Consider the following 20,451-nt stretch of genomic DNA (forward strand, 5'->3'; position numbering starts at 1 on the left):
GTGAACATTGCCAAGCAATATGTTAATCATGGAGATGCTATGAGAGACCAGGGAAGAGGTAACCACCCAGTCCCTGAAGCTTGGAGAGATGTTATCCGCAGGGAGGTGGAGACAGTTGAGCAACTGAATAGAACATGGCTATGCAGAGAGTGGCAAGCTATGCCTAGAAGTCAGAGCATGAGAAATAAAGTTTTGTGTGGATCCCTGAGAATTCTGAGGCCAGCCTTCAATAGTCCCTCGTTAATTCTTTCCCATTCTTCATATATTTCTTAAGTGTTCACTATGTGCCTGGTACCCTGGCAGGCCTTGGTGTAAGGTGATGAAGAAGAAATGGGGCCTTAGATACTCACCAGTATCCGGTTCAATAAAAAGAGGCAAAAGCAGATAGTTACAATGCAATCACATCTATCCTACAAACAAACAAACAAAAAGGAATTCTTGGAGGCTTGCGGGAGGAGCAACTCACTATGCTTGGGAAAAACTGGAGATTTGTCACTGTATAAAAATCAAGTAAGTCTTAAAGAATTTCAAGTGGGGGAAGCAGCATGTTTAAGGTATGGAGATGTCACAGAGCTTGGGGAGTCCAGGGGAAGGCAGGTTTTTTTTTTTGTTTGTTTGTTTTTTGAGTCGGAGTCTCACTCTGTCGCCCAGACTGGAGCGCAGTGGCCGCTCCCGGCCACCGCAGCCTCGACCTGCTGGGCTCTGGTGATCCTTCCACCTCAGCCTTCCGAGTAGCTAGAATTACAGGCATGCGCCACCACGCCCGGCTGATTTTTTGATTTATTGTAGAGATGAGGTCTCGCTGCCCAGTCGGGTCTCGAACCCGCAGGCTCAGGCAATCCACTCACCTCAGCCTCCCAAAGGCGCGGGATTACAGGCTGAGCCACCGAGCCCGGTTGGAAGGCAGGTTTTAAGGTAAAGACAGGCCTCATATGCCAAAGAGTTTGGACATTGTTGTCCTGGCACAAGCAATTTAATAGAGGGTTTTAGAAAACTTGCACAAAGACATGCTTGAAGTGATGATAAATCTGGAGGTATGGGTAAGGGTTGACTCAAAAGGAAGAGGGGTAGCACAGTTATTTCTTTATAATAATCTGGGTGAGAGGTGATGAGGTTCAAACCTCCAGCACTTGTGATAGAGAGGAAAGACATTTTTGATACATATTTCTGAGTTCTGAATTATAGGACCTAATCACCAATGGAACGTGAATTTAGTTTAAACACGCTGAATCTGTAATATCTGTAAGACTGGTTTGGTGCTTGAGCAAGAGGTTAAAACTGGAATTATCTAAAACAGTGATCCCCAACTTTTTTGGCATCAGAAACTGATTCTGTGGAAGATAATTTTTCCACAGACTGAGGTGGGGGTAAGGATGGTGGTTTTGGGATGCTTCAAGTGCATAACATTTAATGTACACTTTATTTCTATTATTATTACATTGCAATATATAATGAAATAATTATACAATTTGCCATTTAACAAAAAGAGACACGGATGAAAGTGGTAAATAAAATGATGGATGGGCCATGCATGGACTAAAAAATAAGTGTCAGATTCTGATTTAAAGCCTGCCACCAGAGGCAGCTGTACAATTGAAGTGTATCAGCTTACTTGTCACTCACTGATAGGGTTTTGGGATGAGTCTGCAAGCAATTGATTTGTTATGGTCTCTGTGCAGTCAATCCTCACTGCTAATGTTAATCAGCATTTGTAGCCACTCCCCAGTGCTAGCATTATCAACTCAGCTCCACCTCAGATTATCAGGCATTAGATTCTCATAAGGAGCTCACAACCTAGATCACTCACATGCACAGTTCAAAATAGGGTTTATGCTCCTATGAGAATCCAATGCCACCGCTGATTTGACAGAATGCAGAGCTCAGGCAGTAAATAACGTGAGTGATGGGAGTGGTTGTAAATACAGATGAAACTTTGCTCCCTCTTCCCCCACCCTGTTCACCTCCTGCTATGCGGCCCAATTCCTGACAGTACCAGTCTGTGGCCTGGGGGTTGGAGATGCCTCATCTAAAGTAGTCATTAGCTTAGAAATGGAGGTTGGACTAAAGGAAGGTGAATAAGATCAACCAGAAAGAACATCCCAACTTACAGAGTAAATGGAGGAAATATCAGAGAAGATGGATTGAGCAGAACAGAGCAGAACCCTTGAGTGATTCAGGGGTTTCTACCAGAGCCTGAGCATAGCTCCTGTTACAGGGTGACTCTGGGAAATGCTCTTCTTAGATAACATATTTGCCCTGTTAACGAATTATAACCTTGTTTAACTTCATAATACCTCAGGTTCAAAGAAAACCCAGCTAAGGTCTAGATGCCTAATGAAAATGAAATAACCAGGGACAGTGGCTCATGCCTGTAGTCCCAGGTACTTGAGGGACTAAGCCACGAGGATCACTTAAACCAATGAATTGGAGTTCAGTCTGGACAACATAGCAAGATGCCATCTTTATAAACATTAAAAAAAAAAAAAAATCCAGCAACAACTTCCATTTATTGAGCCAATTATATTAGTCTCTATGCTAGATACTTTATGTATACTATTGTTATTACCCAACCCATGCAACCATAACAAACTTGCATATAATATAAATCCTACCTTTATACACTTTGTATGTCTTCATCATATCTAGTACCATTTCTATCCTTCTTTCAGTAAAAAATCAACACTGTCTTTTGGACTGCCAAATAATAATAATCTCCTCTTTAAGAAAATCATCAGGACTCAGGTATCTTAAAATGTCACACACTATACCCGCATGGCTTTAAGGCAACAACCACTGAAACTAAACATTTTTCATCTTTACTATGAAACCTTTCAGTACTTGTATAAGATAGTAGTTATAATATCCTTAACACCTGCATGCTATGTTCTCATTCTTAATAAAAAAGAATAAAACAAAAAAATATATTTTACAATCTGTTAAACAATCACCATCATAAGCTTTCTTTGCTATTGGTTGATCTTCAGAAATAACTCGTGTATTCTAAGGGTATGAAATCACACCCTCCTTTTCTTTTGTGTCCCCTACAGTGCTAATACACTGTGTAGGTTCTTCATTCATGTCTGTTAACTGAGCAGAAAAAAGAACTACTTGATATCAATTTTATGTAAAGGAAGGAAAGAAATAAAAATTATTTCTAGGCCTTCCCTCTTAGACATCAGTGGGCAGCATGCAGAATAAGGCTTTTAGAGAGTTTAAAGGTAGCTTCTAGTTTACCATGTAGCCTCAGTCAAAGGATCTATAAACCTAGCTACTTACCTACATGACCTACATTCCTACTCGACCAACTACAACTTTAGGTTATCTTGTGGATTAACCTGCACCCAATGAGGAAATACTTCAAATCAGTCCCTGAGAACCCCTCTGAGGGTGTGCTCTGCCCTTCTTCCCACAATCCACCCCAATCACTTGATGTTGAGAGAATCCCGCGGGGCAGGCCATTTGGAGGCTTTTCTGTGTTTTTGCCTAGAAACTACCAGCCCAGCAGGGGCTGCAACAGTGGAACCAGTAACTGGGTGCAGGCTATCCTAAGTCATCATGTGAACTGGAAGGTCTTTGCCTCTTTGCTAGGGGGATGGTGGCTTTCAGCATGGGCTACAGAATTGCATTTATAGAAATTCTAGTTGGGACAGCCAGAGACGGGATGATTAGAACAGGTCACAGAGATGCATGGAACAGTTGGTTTAGATCAGATAAAACTTAGGAGAGGTGCCTGAGAGGGTAAGAGTTCCATAGAAAGAGGCCTCACTGAGTCACAGGTCAAGTGTCTCTAGGAAAAGCAGTTTTTTTTTTGTGAAACCAAGCAGTGTATTTTGTTTTAGAAGGAAGAGACTGAGAAAATGTGGACTAGGATATAACTGGAAGGGGAACTGGAAACAGCCAGGCCTTCTTGGCTTCTGCCCGTTGTTTAAACCAAGCATTTCAATGTGTTGACTAATATATTATCTAATATTGGTGGGAGGGTGAAGGAGAGGGGGGACAAGGAGAATTAGGGAGCATGAGGTCCATATGATAGCCTTTGGATGGGAAAGTAAAATGGTACAGGTAGTTGACCCTAAGTGGCTCAAAGCATATTGGGTTTCCTAGTCAGATCTGTTGCCTGATTCCCAACTGACCTGCCTCATGAGGCAATTAGTTGGAACCCCTCACATGACAGGGCCTGAGGACAGCCCTGCCCCAAACCACCACAGACAAACCCAGGGAAGAAGACGACAATTACAGAGGTTCTATGAGGTGAATCAGAGCCACTGCCAGAGCTGCCCTTCTTTGTCCTCTGGGCCAAGGAGGTGCCGAAGCGGAGCGTCTCGTAGACAGGGTCCACCTTATTGCCACAGGCTGCAACAGAAGAGAAAGCTCATCTGAGGGAGCTCATCTGAGAGAATCCAGTCAACCACCTACTGTATTGCCTGAGTTAACATTGCCAGAGAAGCAGGTTCTGTGCAGCAGACCCCAGCTCCTAGAAGATGGGGCTTTCTGTGGTCAAGTTTTTCTCACAGATGTGCCCCCACCTCAGCTAGCTCACATTTGCCAGATCCTGTCTCTGTGCTCAGTGCTTCCAACTAGAACTCTGCTCCCAAACTCTTCTTGATTGATTGATAGTTCCTCCATCATTATCCATCTGCAGGATTCCAATTTCAAATTTCTTCCTAGAGACCAGCTTTATTTCCTCTAATAAGAGGCTTTGCTTACTAAGGTACAAATCCTGGAGGCATGAAGTTTGCTGTAGGAGGCAACTGCTTTACTGGGCCTCATGAATTTCTAATCGAAGCTTTCTAATTTATAAATTTTTAGATGAAAACTTGTCTTCACCCCCGAAAAGGCAAAAATAGATATAAGGATTTACAGAGAGAGAGAGAGAGAGAGAGAGAGAGAGAGAGAGAGAGAGAGAGAGAGAGAGAGAATAGAAGCAAACAGAAATATATTGTTAAAGAAGAAATCCAATCCGGAAGTATCAATAACTATAGGGCATTTTATGGTCTTCGTGAAAGAATAACATATTTACTGAGTTCCTACTAAGTTGTTCTAATTTTATAGGGTCTGACAGTTTGAGGAACTTCTTCAAAGGCACACAATTGTCCCTGGGGAGCTCGGCTTTGAGCCAGACCTGGGGGGTTCCATACTCCCTTTTCCTTCTACTCCACCATGTTGCTGATGCGTGGGATAGCAGATCAGCAGCCTTTAGGGCTTAGATGTTTTTCTGCATTGCATCAGAGAGAGGATGAAAATTCCTGAAGGATTTGATCTACCTTATGTTTCCCCTCCAGCAAAACAAACAATCATAACCCAAACAGTCACCAAATTGGTTTTGCAGTCCTAGGAGGACAGTAGGCATTAATGCTGACTTTGGTGCTCAGATTCCAACTCAACCCATCAACGTCCCAACTCACCAATGGGCATAACTTCTTTAATGCATCCAAATTGTTCATGAATGAGCAAGGGGGAGCTGTAGTATCGTCGAAATCCCTTTGGCTGGAGACAGAAGGAGAAAGAGAAAGGGTTAATGTCACTGATAAGAAAAAAACACACAAGAGACTTCAAAGTAAAACAAGTTGGTTTATCCAGGGGCACCTTCCTGTCTCCCATTAAGATGCTGACTTATAATTCTATAATTTAACCCCAGAGGGGGCATGGAGGTATAGGTGGCAATAAGCAAGTTATAGAAAACATCCAGAAAACGAGCTCTGGTCCTGACCTTCCCTTGTCCTGCTTGGCCTCCTTCTGCAGGGCACTGCAGACTCCTTTGTGTGCCAAAGCCTTCTTATCTCCCAAGACACAAGTGGACTTCTATGTATATTTCACCACAGTTTGTTATTGTGGCTCATTAAAAGCATAAAAGGCCTGGGCATGGGAAAGCAGATCTCAGTGTAAAGGCCCTTTTACAGCTGGAGAGTTTTACCAAGAATCGTTTTCTCTGTGTACTGGATTCGGTTCTCTGTTTTCTGACCTATCACCTGTGGTCTTTGCTTTGGCTTGTGGGAATGACCATTGGAGAAGGAGAAAGGGGGCAGGTGAGTCAAGGGCTTGAGAGAAGAGGCACTGCAAATAAGGGTATGTAGATGAACTGGCTAAGAATCTGGGTTCACTCTACCCCAGGGTTGGATGGGAACTTAGTGGCCTAGTCCCTACCAGAATCTCAGAATTCTCTCCAGTGTTCCTGGTAAGTGGTGGTGTCCTCCTTTGTTTGTACACTGCCAGTGATGGGAAGGTGGGTAGAACATTCACTAACCTTAGAGGTAGGTCTTCAATGACATTATCCTGAATGTTAAGACTTGGTATCCACTTATCGAGGTTTTTTTCCCTGAAGCCACATGGACAAGAGAATAATTCTTTTATGTGACAGGTCTAAACATTTTTGAAGACAGCTTTTAATGTCCTGTCTAATTATACTCAGGATAGACTTTCTTGGTCTTTTCTATAATTCTTTGGCACCCTAGTTTCAAATACCCTCAAACATGCTCTGGGTTGCTTTTTAATCAATGTGTGGCACCAATACTGAAGCCCATACTCCTGAGATGGGATGAGCAGCCACAAACGGGTCAGGACTATCCAATTTCCCTTGGTTTGACCAACACGATTCTGTTAAGGTGGTGTAGATATTTATTAATCTGTCTACTCTCGTGGGGAATTAACTCTAGTCCTCTCTTGACACCCACTGAGCTGACAGCGAATTAAGCACTAGGGTGACTAACCACCCTAATTTGCCTGGGCCTGGGGTGGGGTGGGGGTTGCTTTCTGGGATGCATGGCTTTCATTTTAAAAATATGAACGGTCCCAGGATGTAGGGCTTTCAGTGTTAAAACTGAGAAAGTGCCAACCTAGGAGGAGTTGGTCACTCTACTAAGGACCCTGACGCCTTTGCAACAAGGGGCACTTGTTAAAGCTCCTCTCTTGCTCTATCATTATGCCACTTGGCAGACCAGCTCAGCAGTGCCTTCTTCAGGGCTGCAGGGAAGAACTTTTGAGAAAGGATCTTGTTGGGGCAGGCAAGTGGCCTGGACAGAGAGGACTGGGGCTTAGTCCTGGCACAAGCCCTTACCAGCTTGCCCATGCACCGCTGGGGTGCCAGGCCATCTGTGCACTTGTGGTGGATGCTCATCTTACAGGCTTTGCAGCGTAGTCCATGCTTAGCATTTGTTCCTGTCAGGCACATGGCAAACTTTGGTTAGGATGCAACCTGCCCTTTCCTGCTGACTTGTCTGAAATCACTGAAAAGAGGTTACTCCTATAACCAGGCAATTCTTTCCTCTACTTTTTCAGGAAGCTTTCAAAATGGAGAAAATATTATGGTAGATTCTATTACCTTCTCTCACATTTTCTTCCTAAGGTATGTGCTCTGGTCTTTCCCCCATATCTTTCCTATTCACTACTCCACCAAATCTAAGCTTTCTCCACATTCTTTGTTTTCACAATTCAAGCTAGAAAGTTCCATTTTCTTTGCTTTTTGTATAGGTCACCGATTTCTACTTTTCTGTGACTCACTGAGTAGTTTAAGTCCTGAAATTTCACCCATTCCACCTGTCTTTCTATCACAGAGTCTAAGCAGAGGGACAAACTCACAGGAAAATGACTGGTAAAGGGAGAACAGCAGGGACTGTGTGGTAATGGGGCAGATGGTCTTCTAGAGTGGGGGAGAGGGAACTCCATCAGACACTAACCCCAGCCTGGGGAAAGAGGAAGTGGAGGTGGATGGCAATAAAATCACTGCTGTGGTGAGTCCCTTAGCGCCTTGGGACAGGATGCCATCAGAGGGTGAGAAGGAAGAAGGTAGAGGAGGAGAAGAGAGACAGAGAGTCACTCTGGTAGCAGCATGCAACAAGACCCGAGGGAGGCCAGGCAAGAGGGCAGGGTGAGGGAGCTTTAGGAAGATGGCAGGTGTGGGACACCTGTGTTCATTGTTTCAGAAAGTGGCTGGATGGAGGTGGGAGAGATTGTTAAAATGGTATGTTCTCTGTCTCCATGTAGTCTGGGACAAGAGTTTGCAAGACCAGATCCTAAGGACAATATGCACAGAAACTGAGAAATTAAAGAGCTTGTGCATGACAGCCACATGCCTAAAGAGAGTCAACAAGAGGAGTTAGCCTTAGGTAAAGTTAAAGGTGGGCTCTTCCTAATGCATGCAAAGGTTCACCTCCATGGTGAGCATTTTGTAGGACATGAGAAAGGCAGAGAGAACCTGCTGAAAGATGCTTAAGCAAGACAGGGAGGTGATTCAAATATATTTTTGAAACATTACCTTGGCCACTGTTCAGACACTGGGTTGGAGGAGGGCAAAAACAGATGAGGGAATGAGGATGGCTACGATGGGAGGCAAGGGTCTGCTCTGACACACCAAAGTAATCTGGTAGGCCCCAAGAAGAGGTGTCAAAATGGATTTTGCCACCTTTTGGTAACCAAGCACCTCGAGTATATGAGAAACGAGGAAAAAGGGTGGGGTAGCGCAGAGAGGAGTTTTTGTAGAGTTGTTGAGGCATGATTCATCTCATTCCTCCTCCTCTACTATGATGAGAAGGATGAGGTGCTTTATTGTGTCCTCAATCCTACCGTGAAGGTCTTCAAAGAGACTATTTTAAAACCTTGACCTGTGTGCACGGAAGTTTATGAAACACGTGGCTCTGGTCAAAACCATGCTTGGAAAAACCTAGAAGTGAGAGATATGGGTGACCAGAGGCCCAGTCAGCCTGTTCAGGAGACAGAGTTGTGTGGTAAGGCCTGCACTCTGAAAGCTTGTAAGGAAAAAGATATGTGGTTAAAAAAAGTGTATGATTCCAGATGTAGATTATGTTGCATTCTGTCCTAGATGGAAAAGCAATGGGATTCCAATAAAGTGAGTCTCTTTACAATTGAGATAGAGGAATGAATATGGCCATATAGCATGAGATATGAAGTCAGAGGTGGCCCTCTGTATATCACAGCTGACTACACACACAAAATGAGGATGTCCCAAGATTATATGTACAATCCACCCTCTTCTCCACCATTGCCTCCCCATCATAGCCACTCTCATTCCTTTATCTGTTTTTGCCTTTCTCCAACCCAGTGTTTGTATAGTGGTTAATATTTCAAAAATTTATTTGAATCACCCTCCTCTCTTGCGTTAGCATCTTTCAGCAAGTTCTCTCTGCCTTTCTCATGTCACACAAAATGCTCACCATGGTGGTGAGAGCCCACTTTTAACTTTACCTCAGGCCAACCCTTCTTGTTCATTCTGCTTTAGACATGTGGGCTTCTCGTAGTTCCTCAAGTGCACAAGCTCTTTAATTCCTCAGGCTCTTCACACGTGCCAGTCATGTACTCGGAATGCTGTTTCTATCACTCTTCACTTGGCTGGTGATCTCATCCTTTGGATCACTTGTCATTTATTTGGTGAAGCTTTCTTGAGTACATTTCCCCTTCCTTGTCTAAATTAACCTTTGCTTTCTCTCAGTACCTGTGATTATCAGCTCTTATCACAACTATTATTTATTTGAGAATTTGTTTTTGCATGCCTTTCCCTATGGATTGTGGAGTCGATGAGACAAAGGCCTCTGTCTGTTCATTCACCATTGTGTACTCAGTTCTGAGCATAATGCCTGATAAATATATATTAAATAAATTAATGAGAAAATTCTTTCATAATCACACCTGCACTGAAGCAGCGGCAACTGGTTTGAGAAAATTAATTGATTTTGGTTTCTCAGTGGTGCAGAAATAGCACTGAGGATCTGAAAGGGGTCTGGAAGATATATTTGTATTATTTCATTTTAAAGATGAGAATTCTGAGGGTCCGAACGGTAGAATGACATGCCTCAAAGTTTCACTCTTTCATTGCTTGACTCAAACATTTTCTCCCTTTATTTAGGTTTTTGAACCTATATGAATAAGACGGTGGGCTAATAAGATAGTAAAATAAGGGAGTGCAAGAACCTGACACACATCTTGGAAAATAAATTGGAAAACTCTTGAATGGGGGGAAAAAGACCCTAGCAACCTAGAAACCCTTCAGGAGTTATTACCTGAAAACTCCCTTCAGGAAGGCATCATTTAACACAAAACATATCTGCTGTTATAACCACAGCTGAAAAGTCGAAGTGACACATAAACACACCATAAATTATTGGGTATGTGTGCTTGTTCGTAAATACTGGTTGAAAAGCCCCTTTTCCTTTTTGAGAATAACCACGTAGCTGAAAGACTGGCTTTCAAAAGACTGGACTGCAAAAGCAATTACTCGTTTTTCATTTTAAAATTAGAGAATGTTATTTGTACCCTATGTGGGAATGTAAGTAAAAGCTTCAAAGAGGAAGTTATTTCACTGTGTGCTGGGCTCTGAATTGGTGTCATTATATATTAAGGTATATTTTCTTTCAGACCCAAATACCATGATTTCAGTATTCCTTGACTGTTCTCATACATTCCAACGTTTTGTATAAGTCAGATCATCAACAATTATTTGGTTTCAGATGTTCTAATTTCCACTCTGGAATAACAAGAATGATTGAAGAGGAAAGCTTGCATTCTGCAGCTCAGAGAATAGTTCAAAAGAATAATTCACATCACAGCAGTGGTATTAGTTTGTTGTAGCAAGATATGGAGAAGCCATGGTCTGACTTGTTTTATTACTAGTGACCTCTATTGCAAAGGCATTGCTGCATGTGACCCTTATGCCTGAGTAGAGCAGGGAAAAGTTTTAAATTTGACTCTGTCTCAGGCTGACTTTTTAAGCTTAAGAAAACAACCAATATTTTTGGAATCTCAGCAATCTCATAACCAAATGGAATTAGTACTATATACTCTCAGGGTTGCTAATAGAATAGTGTCAAAATGCATGCAAAGGGATTGCATGGGTTTACATATCTGGAAACAAAGATGTCACTGGACTTTGGGTAAACAATGGTGGACTGACTACATGAATTTCCCACTTAGTCATACCAAAACATCACTAAAATTATTGTCCAGGAAAAATAAAGGTACAGCTGCAAAGAGTAAGGTTACTGGGAGGAATAGCAAGAGTAGAAGAGAGCATCTATGTGGATGATGAAAGGCAAGTGAAGATATGGTAAACAGTTTAGCAGAAGACTAGACGATTGGATTTCTTACAGCAGCTTGTAAACTAGAAGGTCATGGAGCTTCAGAAGCTTCTAAATTTCAAAAGTCTGAAGGAAAATGACTTTCAACACAGAATTTTATATTCAGTCAAATTATTAACACCTATGAAGACAGAATAAAGATATTTTCCAACTTTCAGGGATTCAAAGTAATTACTTGACACATACTCTTTCTTAGAAAACTACCAGAGTATGACTCAGAGATATGAGAGAATAAGTTAAGAAAGAGGAAAATGCCAGGCTCCGTGGCTCAGCCTGTAATCCCGCGCCTTTGGAAGGCTGAGGTGAGTGGATTGCCTGAACCCGCGGGTTCGAGACCCGCCTGGGCAGCGAGACCTCATCTCTACAATAAATCAAAAAATCAGCTGGGCGTGGTAGCACATCCTGTAATTCTGGCTACTTGGAAGGCTGAGGTGGAAGGATTGCTGGAGCCCAGCAGGTCAAGGTTGCAGTGGCCGGGAGCGCCCACTGCACTCCAGTCTGGGTGACAGAGTGAGACTCCAACTCAAAAAAAAAGAAAGATGAAAATATCGGATCCAGTATATAACAGAAGAACTGACACAGAGGAGAGGTAAAGGATACCTATGATAACTCTGCAATACCCATATACAGAAGCTTCAAGGTGAAGTAAGGCAGTAGATGTAGAAAAAGTAACACTTAAAAGTTTACTGGTGCTTTCGAGGTTTCACTATTATAATAGATATGGCATTTGACAGATCTGTGAAAGCAATGTAAAAAACAATTATTGGTACATGAAAAGTTTAGGGAATGAAAAAGACAATTTCTAAATATGAATAAAAATAAAATCCGTGTGAGACTGTAAGAAATGGAGTCATAGTATAATATGTAAATCAGAAGTTAACAACAGTCACAATAGTACATAAATTGATCATGTAGGTGATACGAAATGTTTTAAAACTACTTGGGAAGATGCAAGTAAGGGAACAGAGATTGTGATATAACTCTATTTAGAAGGCAAGAGCAAGGAAGAAAGAAACAAGGGGCTAGAGGTGTAAGAGCTGAATCCTCATCTTCTGTAGCAGGAAACCAACAATGTTTGATCAATTAAAAAAAACATCAAAAGCATAGCATTTAGATATACTAAAATAAATGCTGGAAGAAGCAATGAAAGAGGATGAATGTGGTTGCCTTGCAGAAGTAAGTCTGGGATGAGACAGCTTCCACTGTAGTACTTTCAGTACCATCTGAAAAAATAATAATAACAAAAATAAATAAATAAATAATGAAGTCTCTGGAAACAGAGTCAAGTCATCTCCTTGGAATAATGTGGCACTTGGAATATGAAGATGTAGAAGAAACCCGAGGCCAGTTCCTCACAGAAGTCATCAGTTCTTCCCCGGGCATTTGAAATTCTGGGCTAAATCAGATGGTTTATGAATTAAGCTGAAGATTATAGTGTTCAAATGGAGTTTGAAATGAATCAATACAAGGCAATATAACACTGATTAGGCTGTAGGCACTGGGCTGTTTTATGAGCATGGTCTCATTTACCACTATGGATAAGTGAGCTGTCTCTAGAAAACCAAATGTTGAAGTGCTAGGGCATGAAAAAGTCTAAATAAATGTGGAAGAGTTTTTCTCAGTGTTGATAGCTGAATCTACTACATTAAATAATATGCTCCTTTTATTTTCTTAAAAAAAAAGAAATCTGGAACCATTTTCCCTGAAAACTGGAGCAAGACAAGGAAAAAAAAAAAAGAGAAAAAGAAAAAGAAATCCACTGTATATATCTCTAAAATAATTGGCAGGACTCATTTTGATAGAAACTTGCCCTTGAGGCATTACTTAACCTCTTGTCAAATTTCATATCATGTCAGGATCAAAGATAAAACAATGGTTTAAAATTGAGATCACTTGACTACAAAAATAATTTGGAGTCTGAGTAAAAATAAACTTGAATAGGGAAAGAAATGTAATCAAGATAGCACTTGAAGCAGCAGTGAACAACTGTTATAATTACTACTACTAATTAGCTTGCTTCTAGATTGTGCAAATACAGAATTAATGTACTGATTACATTAATATGTTAGATAAAAAATACTATGATTTGGTAAAATATATATACAAATCTATAACTACATATATTAAAGCATGTATATCTATAAATATATTCATAAGAATTTCTTTTTCTTTTGTTTTTTTTTGGAGTTGGAGTCTCACTCTGTCTCCTTGGCTGGAGTGCAGTAGCACACTCATGGTCACTCCATCTTCGACCTGCTGGGCTCCGGTGATCTTCAGCCTTCCAAGCAGCCGGAACTACAGGCACGAGCTACTACGCCTGGCTAATTTTTGATTTTATTGTAGAGATGAGGTCTTGCCAAGTTGCCCGGGCTGGTCTCAAACCTGCAGGCTCAGGCAGTCCACTCACCTGGGCCTCCCAAAGTGCTGGGGTTATAGGTTGAGCTACCAAGTCCGGCCCATATGTATTTCTTATTTATTAATCATTTTCCTGGAAATGATTCAAAGGTAGATATAGACAAGATAATCCAAAGACTGTTCAGGCCCATGTTCTTATAGTTTTAACCACTGGAACCCTCTCAATCTACCCTGTAGAGTGCCATGGTTGGGAGAGTAGACTGAAAGGAATGCCTGCACCAAGAGTGTGCAGAGCCCAGAGATGACCAAATGCCCCCATCACAGAAGAGTCTCAAAGCTGGAGAGAGGAGAGCAAAAGCAATGGGTAATTTTAGGTGCTTGGGCAGACCAGAGGCATTTAAGGGCTAAGGATGGTGCAAACAGCAGTAAAGATAACAGAGTCAGTATTTTTAAGCTAAAGGCTATAACAGAACTGTGGCTGGGTAATAAAAACAGGCATAAAAAGGTAGCTAGTGCTATTCATGAGCAGTTTACCCTTGAATACACACTAACACAAGGTATGAAACAGAATTATGTGAGAATTGGCTAAAACAACTCTCCACAGTGGGAACCCTGCCTACTTTCCTCGCTTCATTTTCAGCATGAAACCTGGCCTTTTCCTTTGCCTTATCAGATCATTCATGGTTTCTGGCAAGGGCACCTGGATTGTGCCGGAGGGCTGCTCACACTGCCTTCCCTCCCTTTCTTGTTCGACTGATAAACAGCTTCCCAGTTTCTAGGAACCATCACTAAGTATTTTCCAAAGCCTCTTGCACACATCCCCTCCTTTGCTCCCTTCCTCCTCAATTACAGAACCCACCACTCTCCTCTGTCCCCTCCTGTTCTCAGAACACCTATCACAACAGGATGTCCCCTTCTCTACTACATGGGAGTTGATATGGAACGGTCGTTTATTCATCTCTGGGTCCCCTTTGATCAGTAAAGTGTTTGGCACAAAGTACAATATTGTCCATCAGGAAAGATGCAAAATTGATTCTACCCAGGCCTGGGCCAGAAAAGTGTCCAGGCTAAGACTGGGGCTTCACCCCACCAATACTATGGAAAGAGCAAGACTTCTTTATGTGACCCTTTGACTCCTGCACCTTGTGTGGCCACTAGGGTGGAGACTGCCTGCAGATCTTTGTGTATGGGCTCCCACCCAGCTGGTCTTGCCGTTTAGACCAATGTTCAAATGTAATTACTTCCTGGTTTCTTGGGACCCAGAACTCTCCAAGCTGCTGGGTGACCCTGAGATCCAGGTCAGATACCGTTCCATTTGATGCCTGCCTGACCTAGGAAGCTGGCTGAAAGCTGATTCTGGGCATCACCCTCTTTGTTTCTGCTACTGGCTCTTCAAATCCTCCCCAAAGCAGAGGTTGACAACTATCTGGACAAGACTTAAACAAGTTAGCTCTGCCCCTGAACTTTTAAAATTTTGCTTGTGGACTTCTCCGAGTTAACAGCTTACACTGACCTCCTCATGGTATGAGTTCTTACCATGCCTCCCCAGGTGGCCTACGACAACCTCTGTGAATGCTTTGTTACCCTAGGGATGCCTCAGATTTCCAAGATTGCTTTTACCTCATTTAGAAAACCTAGAAGTATTTGCCATTCTGTACCTAAACATACTTAATTATAGGAGTGTGTAAGCATAACAATTCAGCCATATTTTCATATGATGATTCAGTGCAAAAGCAACTGACAACACATACAAAATGATGGCCTGCATGATCATATAAGGAATCCTGATATCCACAATCAAAGGAATGCATACATCCTACATCTTTAGTGCCATTATTGAAACCTGTGGCTTCAAAATATAAATAATCACAGAAGGATCTGAAGATGTCAATACTCCATAGTAATATTTTAAAAAACCATATAATGTGGGATGTATTTTCATTACTTTCACATGCTACTTTTTTTTGACATGAAATGATATGGAAACAATTTCTAAGATTCTGAAGTCACATAAAACTAGCAAAACTAAATGGAGCTACTGAGAATGAGTCTTCCCCTTCTCATATAGACAAAAGGTAATTTGAAAGAAAAGCGAATGGAGAAAAAAATAGTAGAACGAAGATTAAAGGAGTTTGTTAGTGAATATACAAACACACAGACATACATCTGAGAAAAAAGAACACTGTACTAGAAGTTAGAAACTCGAATTATTATCCTGATTCTGTAGGAAGGAAAGATGGCAGGAAGGAATTAAAAATTATTGGGTTTTTGTGCCCTGCGAGGCAATTTCCTGGATGTTTCCTCATGTTATTAATACAGAAACATTACTTTTTATAAATAAATATTATTTTTATTTTAGAAAGTAGGAATTTATTGAGAAGACAGGAAAGCTTCCAGCAGCGGGAGGGGTTCCAAAGAGTTGCCCACAAATACTACTTTAAGGAAAGTAGGGATAAGGGGTAACCTCAATGGAAAGAATGAACAAATGTTGAGTTGGGATGAGTATGTAATTTATTAGCTATGGAGTTCAATATTGGAACTTTTCTCTCATGACCTCAACAGTTTGGGAGAAATTTTCATTCCCTCATTTTTAATTGAGGGCCAAGGATATGCAGCTAGTGAGGCCAGAGAGAAAAGTAGGGTCCAGGTCTACCCACCTCTGAAACCCAGCTCTCTTTCCTTCTCCCAGCTGCCTCTACCAGCCATCTGCACATTAGGAGATCTTTACCCTGATATGGTTTTGATTTTTTTCCACTGGCGTTTAAGGGGTAAAACTAGAAGATCATCTGTGGCCTCTCAAACTAATTGTCTATGATGGCAATAAAATGAAAATACAAGTATGTTACCAGGGTCAATAAGGACAGGGTTGAAGGAGAAGTAGCAAGAGTTTCCAGCACTAAAAGTTTTCTAAGAAGATTCTGGGGTTGCAACTGTCCTGGTTCAACACTCTTTTTGGAAGAGACATTATGATCACCTTTGTGGTGGTTTACAAATAGGCTCTCATAGTTGACAAATGTGAACAGGAATTTTTTGGATGAGCCAGTTACTGTAGAGATGCAGGTTGTCATAACAGATTCATACAAGGGATTACAGATTCTACTACTCTACAGCCTAGTGTGGGCCTTTGAAAACATGTCCCGTGAAAGTGCTGGATATAGAGAGTTCTTCCCACTGCACATGCTACTGTCAAGCCCTCTAAGCTGGTGATTACATAGATGGCCAGTAATACATTAGAAGTCTAGGATGAAAATATACTAGCCAATGTAAGTGTGCACTGCTGTTTCTTGTTTTGTTATGCAACTATTCAGGGACTTTTTTTTTTTTTTTTTTTTGAAAATGGTATTGATGAATAGTCTTCCTTTAATAAAAACAATGATCTCATCTTGGTTATTTTTTTTTTTTTAAGAGTGGAGCCAGGCTGAAGAAATTCAAATGTAAGAATACAGAAGTAAAAAAGTAGGACAGCTGTTTTACAGATCATTAAAATTTCTATGCATACATTATATTATATTTGGGTATTCATAGCTGAATATGTGTGTATATGTACATAGATACATGATTTATGAAGACACATGGCAAAGTGAAAAAGTCATGCCTAAGGTGTCAAAAGGTTTAGATAATTTTCCTTAGCTCTGAGGTCTTGGACCGGGCATTTGATTTCTAAGTCTGAGTCTGTTGTTTGAGAAAAGACGTCACGAGAACAAAATAGGAAAATGAAGGAAACCTCTCTTTGGAAAGCATACGTCAGCATACAAAAGTAAGTTGTGGAATGACTAGCGAGTGTATCATTGGCAACTCCCAATAGTGACTTTCTTTAGACAACTGGATATACAGATCTCTGGGTTCGTTCAGGCGTAACCTCAGGTAAAGCACAGTTTTAAATATAACACAAGTAAGTTGATCTTGACTTTATAAAAGTTTACTTCAAATTGAAAACTAAGTAATGTGTGTGGAATGTTTTGCACCAAATCAAGCATTCTGGTCATGATGTGTCACCTTTCAAATCTGGCAAGATCAGGCTCTGGGGAGAAATCATTCTTAGTTAGTCAGTTTCGATAGTATCTAAAATGGGAGATTTTGATATAGACCAAGACCTATGCTTCTTGTATTTCAAAAAACATGGATTTTGGAACTGCAAATTCTTGAATTCAAAGCTTGGATCCAGTATCTCCTGCTAAGTGCGTAAGGACAAAAAAGAAAAATTTAATAGCCTTATCACTTAGGGTAAAATTGGAAAAAAATGATTTCAAGAACCTTCCCTGCCAAAAGTGTCCTTGTCTATACAATTTTAAGATTAAAAAAAATCAAATAATTAAAAAGAGAGAATCTCCTGGCTATTAAGTTGCACAAGAAAACAAAAGTTACCTGATCTCAAACCAGGTGAAGTGGGGACCAAAGTCAGACCCAAACTTTACCTGTCCAATGACCATTTGTACACCTAATCCTGAATTGTAGCCCACATCTTTAAAAAAAAATAAACAGATAAGAAAGAAAAAAAATTCTTAATTATTATAAGTTGCATTAAAAATGAAGCCAAAATTTGTAAAAGCAAAGAGAAACTAGAGATCAATCTTATTCATGAATGTAACCACAAAAATTCTAAATGAAAAATTAGCAAAACAAAGTCCATCTTTTTCTGAAAGAAGAGTCACATGATCTTGTCAGTTTTTTTAGGAATGCAAGGATAGTTTTTTATGAGAAATGGCTATCAATCTAATAATCATATAGATATACCTCATTCCAACTAAACCTATTAGTAAATGTAGGATAGAAGAATACTAAACTAATATGAGAAAGGATACACATTTAAGTTTCCATGATACTTAATGAGGAAACATTAGAAGCTCTTCCTTGCCATTCACCAAAACTGCTCTCATCAAGGTTAACAGAAATCACCACTCACCTGGCTAAGTTCAGTGGTCAAAGTTCGTCCCATAATTAATTAATATAGCAGAAGCATTTGACAAGGCTGATCATTCTCTCGTCCTTAATGTATTTTCTTTTTTGGCTTTTAGAACAACACATCTTTTTGGCTTATACCAACCACAACGGTCACTCCTTCACAGTTTCTTTTCTGGTTCTTCCTCTTCTACCCTCTATTTAACATTGGAGGGCCCAGTGGAACGAACAATCCTTGGGACTTTTCTCTGTCTATATCCACTCCCTTGCTCATATCAAAAGTTGTATGCTTTTAAATAGTATTTATATGCCGATGACTTCAATACTAAATCTCTAACCTAGACAAGATTTTCAAACCCCTGACCTAATTACACATCTGACTACATGATATATTTTTTTGTCTGTCAAATAAACATTTCACAGTTAATATGTCTAAAACTAAATGCTCCCCAATACATACCCCAGAACCTATTCAAACTACAGTTGTTGACATTTCCCTATCTCAATTGGTATTCTGATATTTTTCACCCTGGTTTACATTTTCCTTCTTTCTATATCACTTAATACCTTAGAAAATCTATATACCTCTCCTTCCTCCCTCCCTCCTTCCTTTCTTCCTCTATCTACCTGTTACCTATTTATCTATCTATTGATCTATCATCTATCTACCTATTGATCATCTATCTCATCTGTCTATCTGTCCATCATCTCCCCAATTAAAATGATAACTTTATGAGGGCAAAGATCTTTGTCTAGTTTGTTCATGTATAAATCCCAAGTACTTAGAACAGAGCTTCACAGATATACATAGAATGGATTCCTACTTAAGTTTGAAAGAAGACAAAGATGCCTGGTATTAGTAATATTCAGCATACTTATTAAATAAGAAGAATATTTATTGAAGGAGTGTCAATTTTTCCAAATGGTTCTGCAAATTTACCAGAATTCCAGTTGAAATCTCAGTGGGATTTGAGTAGAGGACTTCAAGGTATGAGTCTAAAATAAATCTTGAAAAATATATGCATGAGAAAAGCAAAATATTTTGAAAAATAATCTGTTACAAATCACAATAATAATTAAACTGGAGAGCTACTGGTGCTAGAAAGAAACAAAATAAACAATAAAGTGAATTGAGAACATAAAATAATAAGTATCTTTAATATTTTAGTGTTTGATAAAAGTGACTTTTCAAATTAGTAGTAAAGGGAGCAATTATTCAACAAATATTGGTAAGTCACCTGGTTATCTATTTGGAGGGAAAACATCAGATAATTCATAGCATATTACAAAATAAAGTTTAGATGGGCTAAGACATTTACACAAAAGTTGAAACTATTAAATTAATTGAAGAAAATATAAATACTAGATTATTTATTCTTGGGTAGAAAAATACTGAGTAATATATGAGAAAGCAATATACTAAAAGACTGAGAAATTTGACTAAATAAAAATATAGTCATTAGTACAAAATTGGAAGGCAAATAAATCAGGGAAGATTACTGCCTTATATAATTAAAGATATTATACAGTATTACATGGATTTATAAGCAGTTCTTACAAATTAACAGGAAATGATAAATAAGCCAGAAGATATATTGTCCAAGGACATAGACTGACAACTTACAAAAGAAATAGAATCAAAAGTTAAGCATTTAATAAATCACAGAACTTAGTAATCAAAGAACTGGAACTTAGAATGGCAGGCTATCTTTTTTTCTCTCTCAAATATGCAACCATCTCCCAAAACAAAACAAAAATAAAACCCCAAACACAAAAAGATATCATTGATTGGATGTAGAGTAACAGTCACTATCACATACTTCTGAGGGGAAAGGAAAACGGTACCACTGTAGTTAGATTAATTTGGGAACATGCATCAAAAGCTTTAAACATATGCATTATTTTTTGAAGCAGCAATTTCAACATCAAAATGAAGTCTTAAGAAAATAAGTGTGTTTGCAAGGCCAGCTGGGGTGGCTCATGTCTGTAATCCCAGCACTTTGGGAGGCTGAGGCAAAAGAATTACTTGAGCCCAGGAATTTGAGACCAGACTAGGCAACATAACAAGATCTAGTCTTTACAAAAGAAGAGAAAAAAATTAAATATGCTTGCA

The 20,451-nt window shown here is 39.9% G+C and overlaps 1 protein-coding gene across 2 annotated transcripts in view; it reads right to left on the reverse strand.

The window, feature by feature from the left end:
* Positions 1-20,451, reverse strand: part of STAC (SH3 and cysteine rich domain) — a 158,763-nt gene that overhangs the window by 58,730 nt on the left and 79,582 nt on the right. Inside the window, exons 3-5 of one of the 2 annotated variants that reach the window (XM_008061209.2) lie at positions 7,055-7,155; positions 5,406-5,487; positions 4,238-4,353 (exon numbers count right to left, since the gene is read on the reverse strand). In XM_008061209.2, coding sequence (XP_008059400.1) covers positions 4,238-4,353; positions 5,406-5,487; positions 7,055-7,155 — 299 coding nt within the window. The remainder of the gene's footprint in view (positions 1-4,237; positions 4,354-5,405; positions 5,488-7,054; positions 7,156-20,451) is intronic. The other variant, XM_008061210.2, reaches the window with a different exon arrangement.

This window comes from Carlito syrichta, unplaced genomic scaffold (assembly GCF_000164805.1).
Source record: "Carlito syrichta isolate Samal-C Ts95f unplaced genomic scaffold, Tarsius_syrichta-2.0.1 Scaffold305148, whole genome shotgun sequence".
Lineage (NCBI taxonomy): Eukaryota > Metazoa > Chordata > Mammalia > Primates > Tarsiidae > Carlito > Carlito syrichta.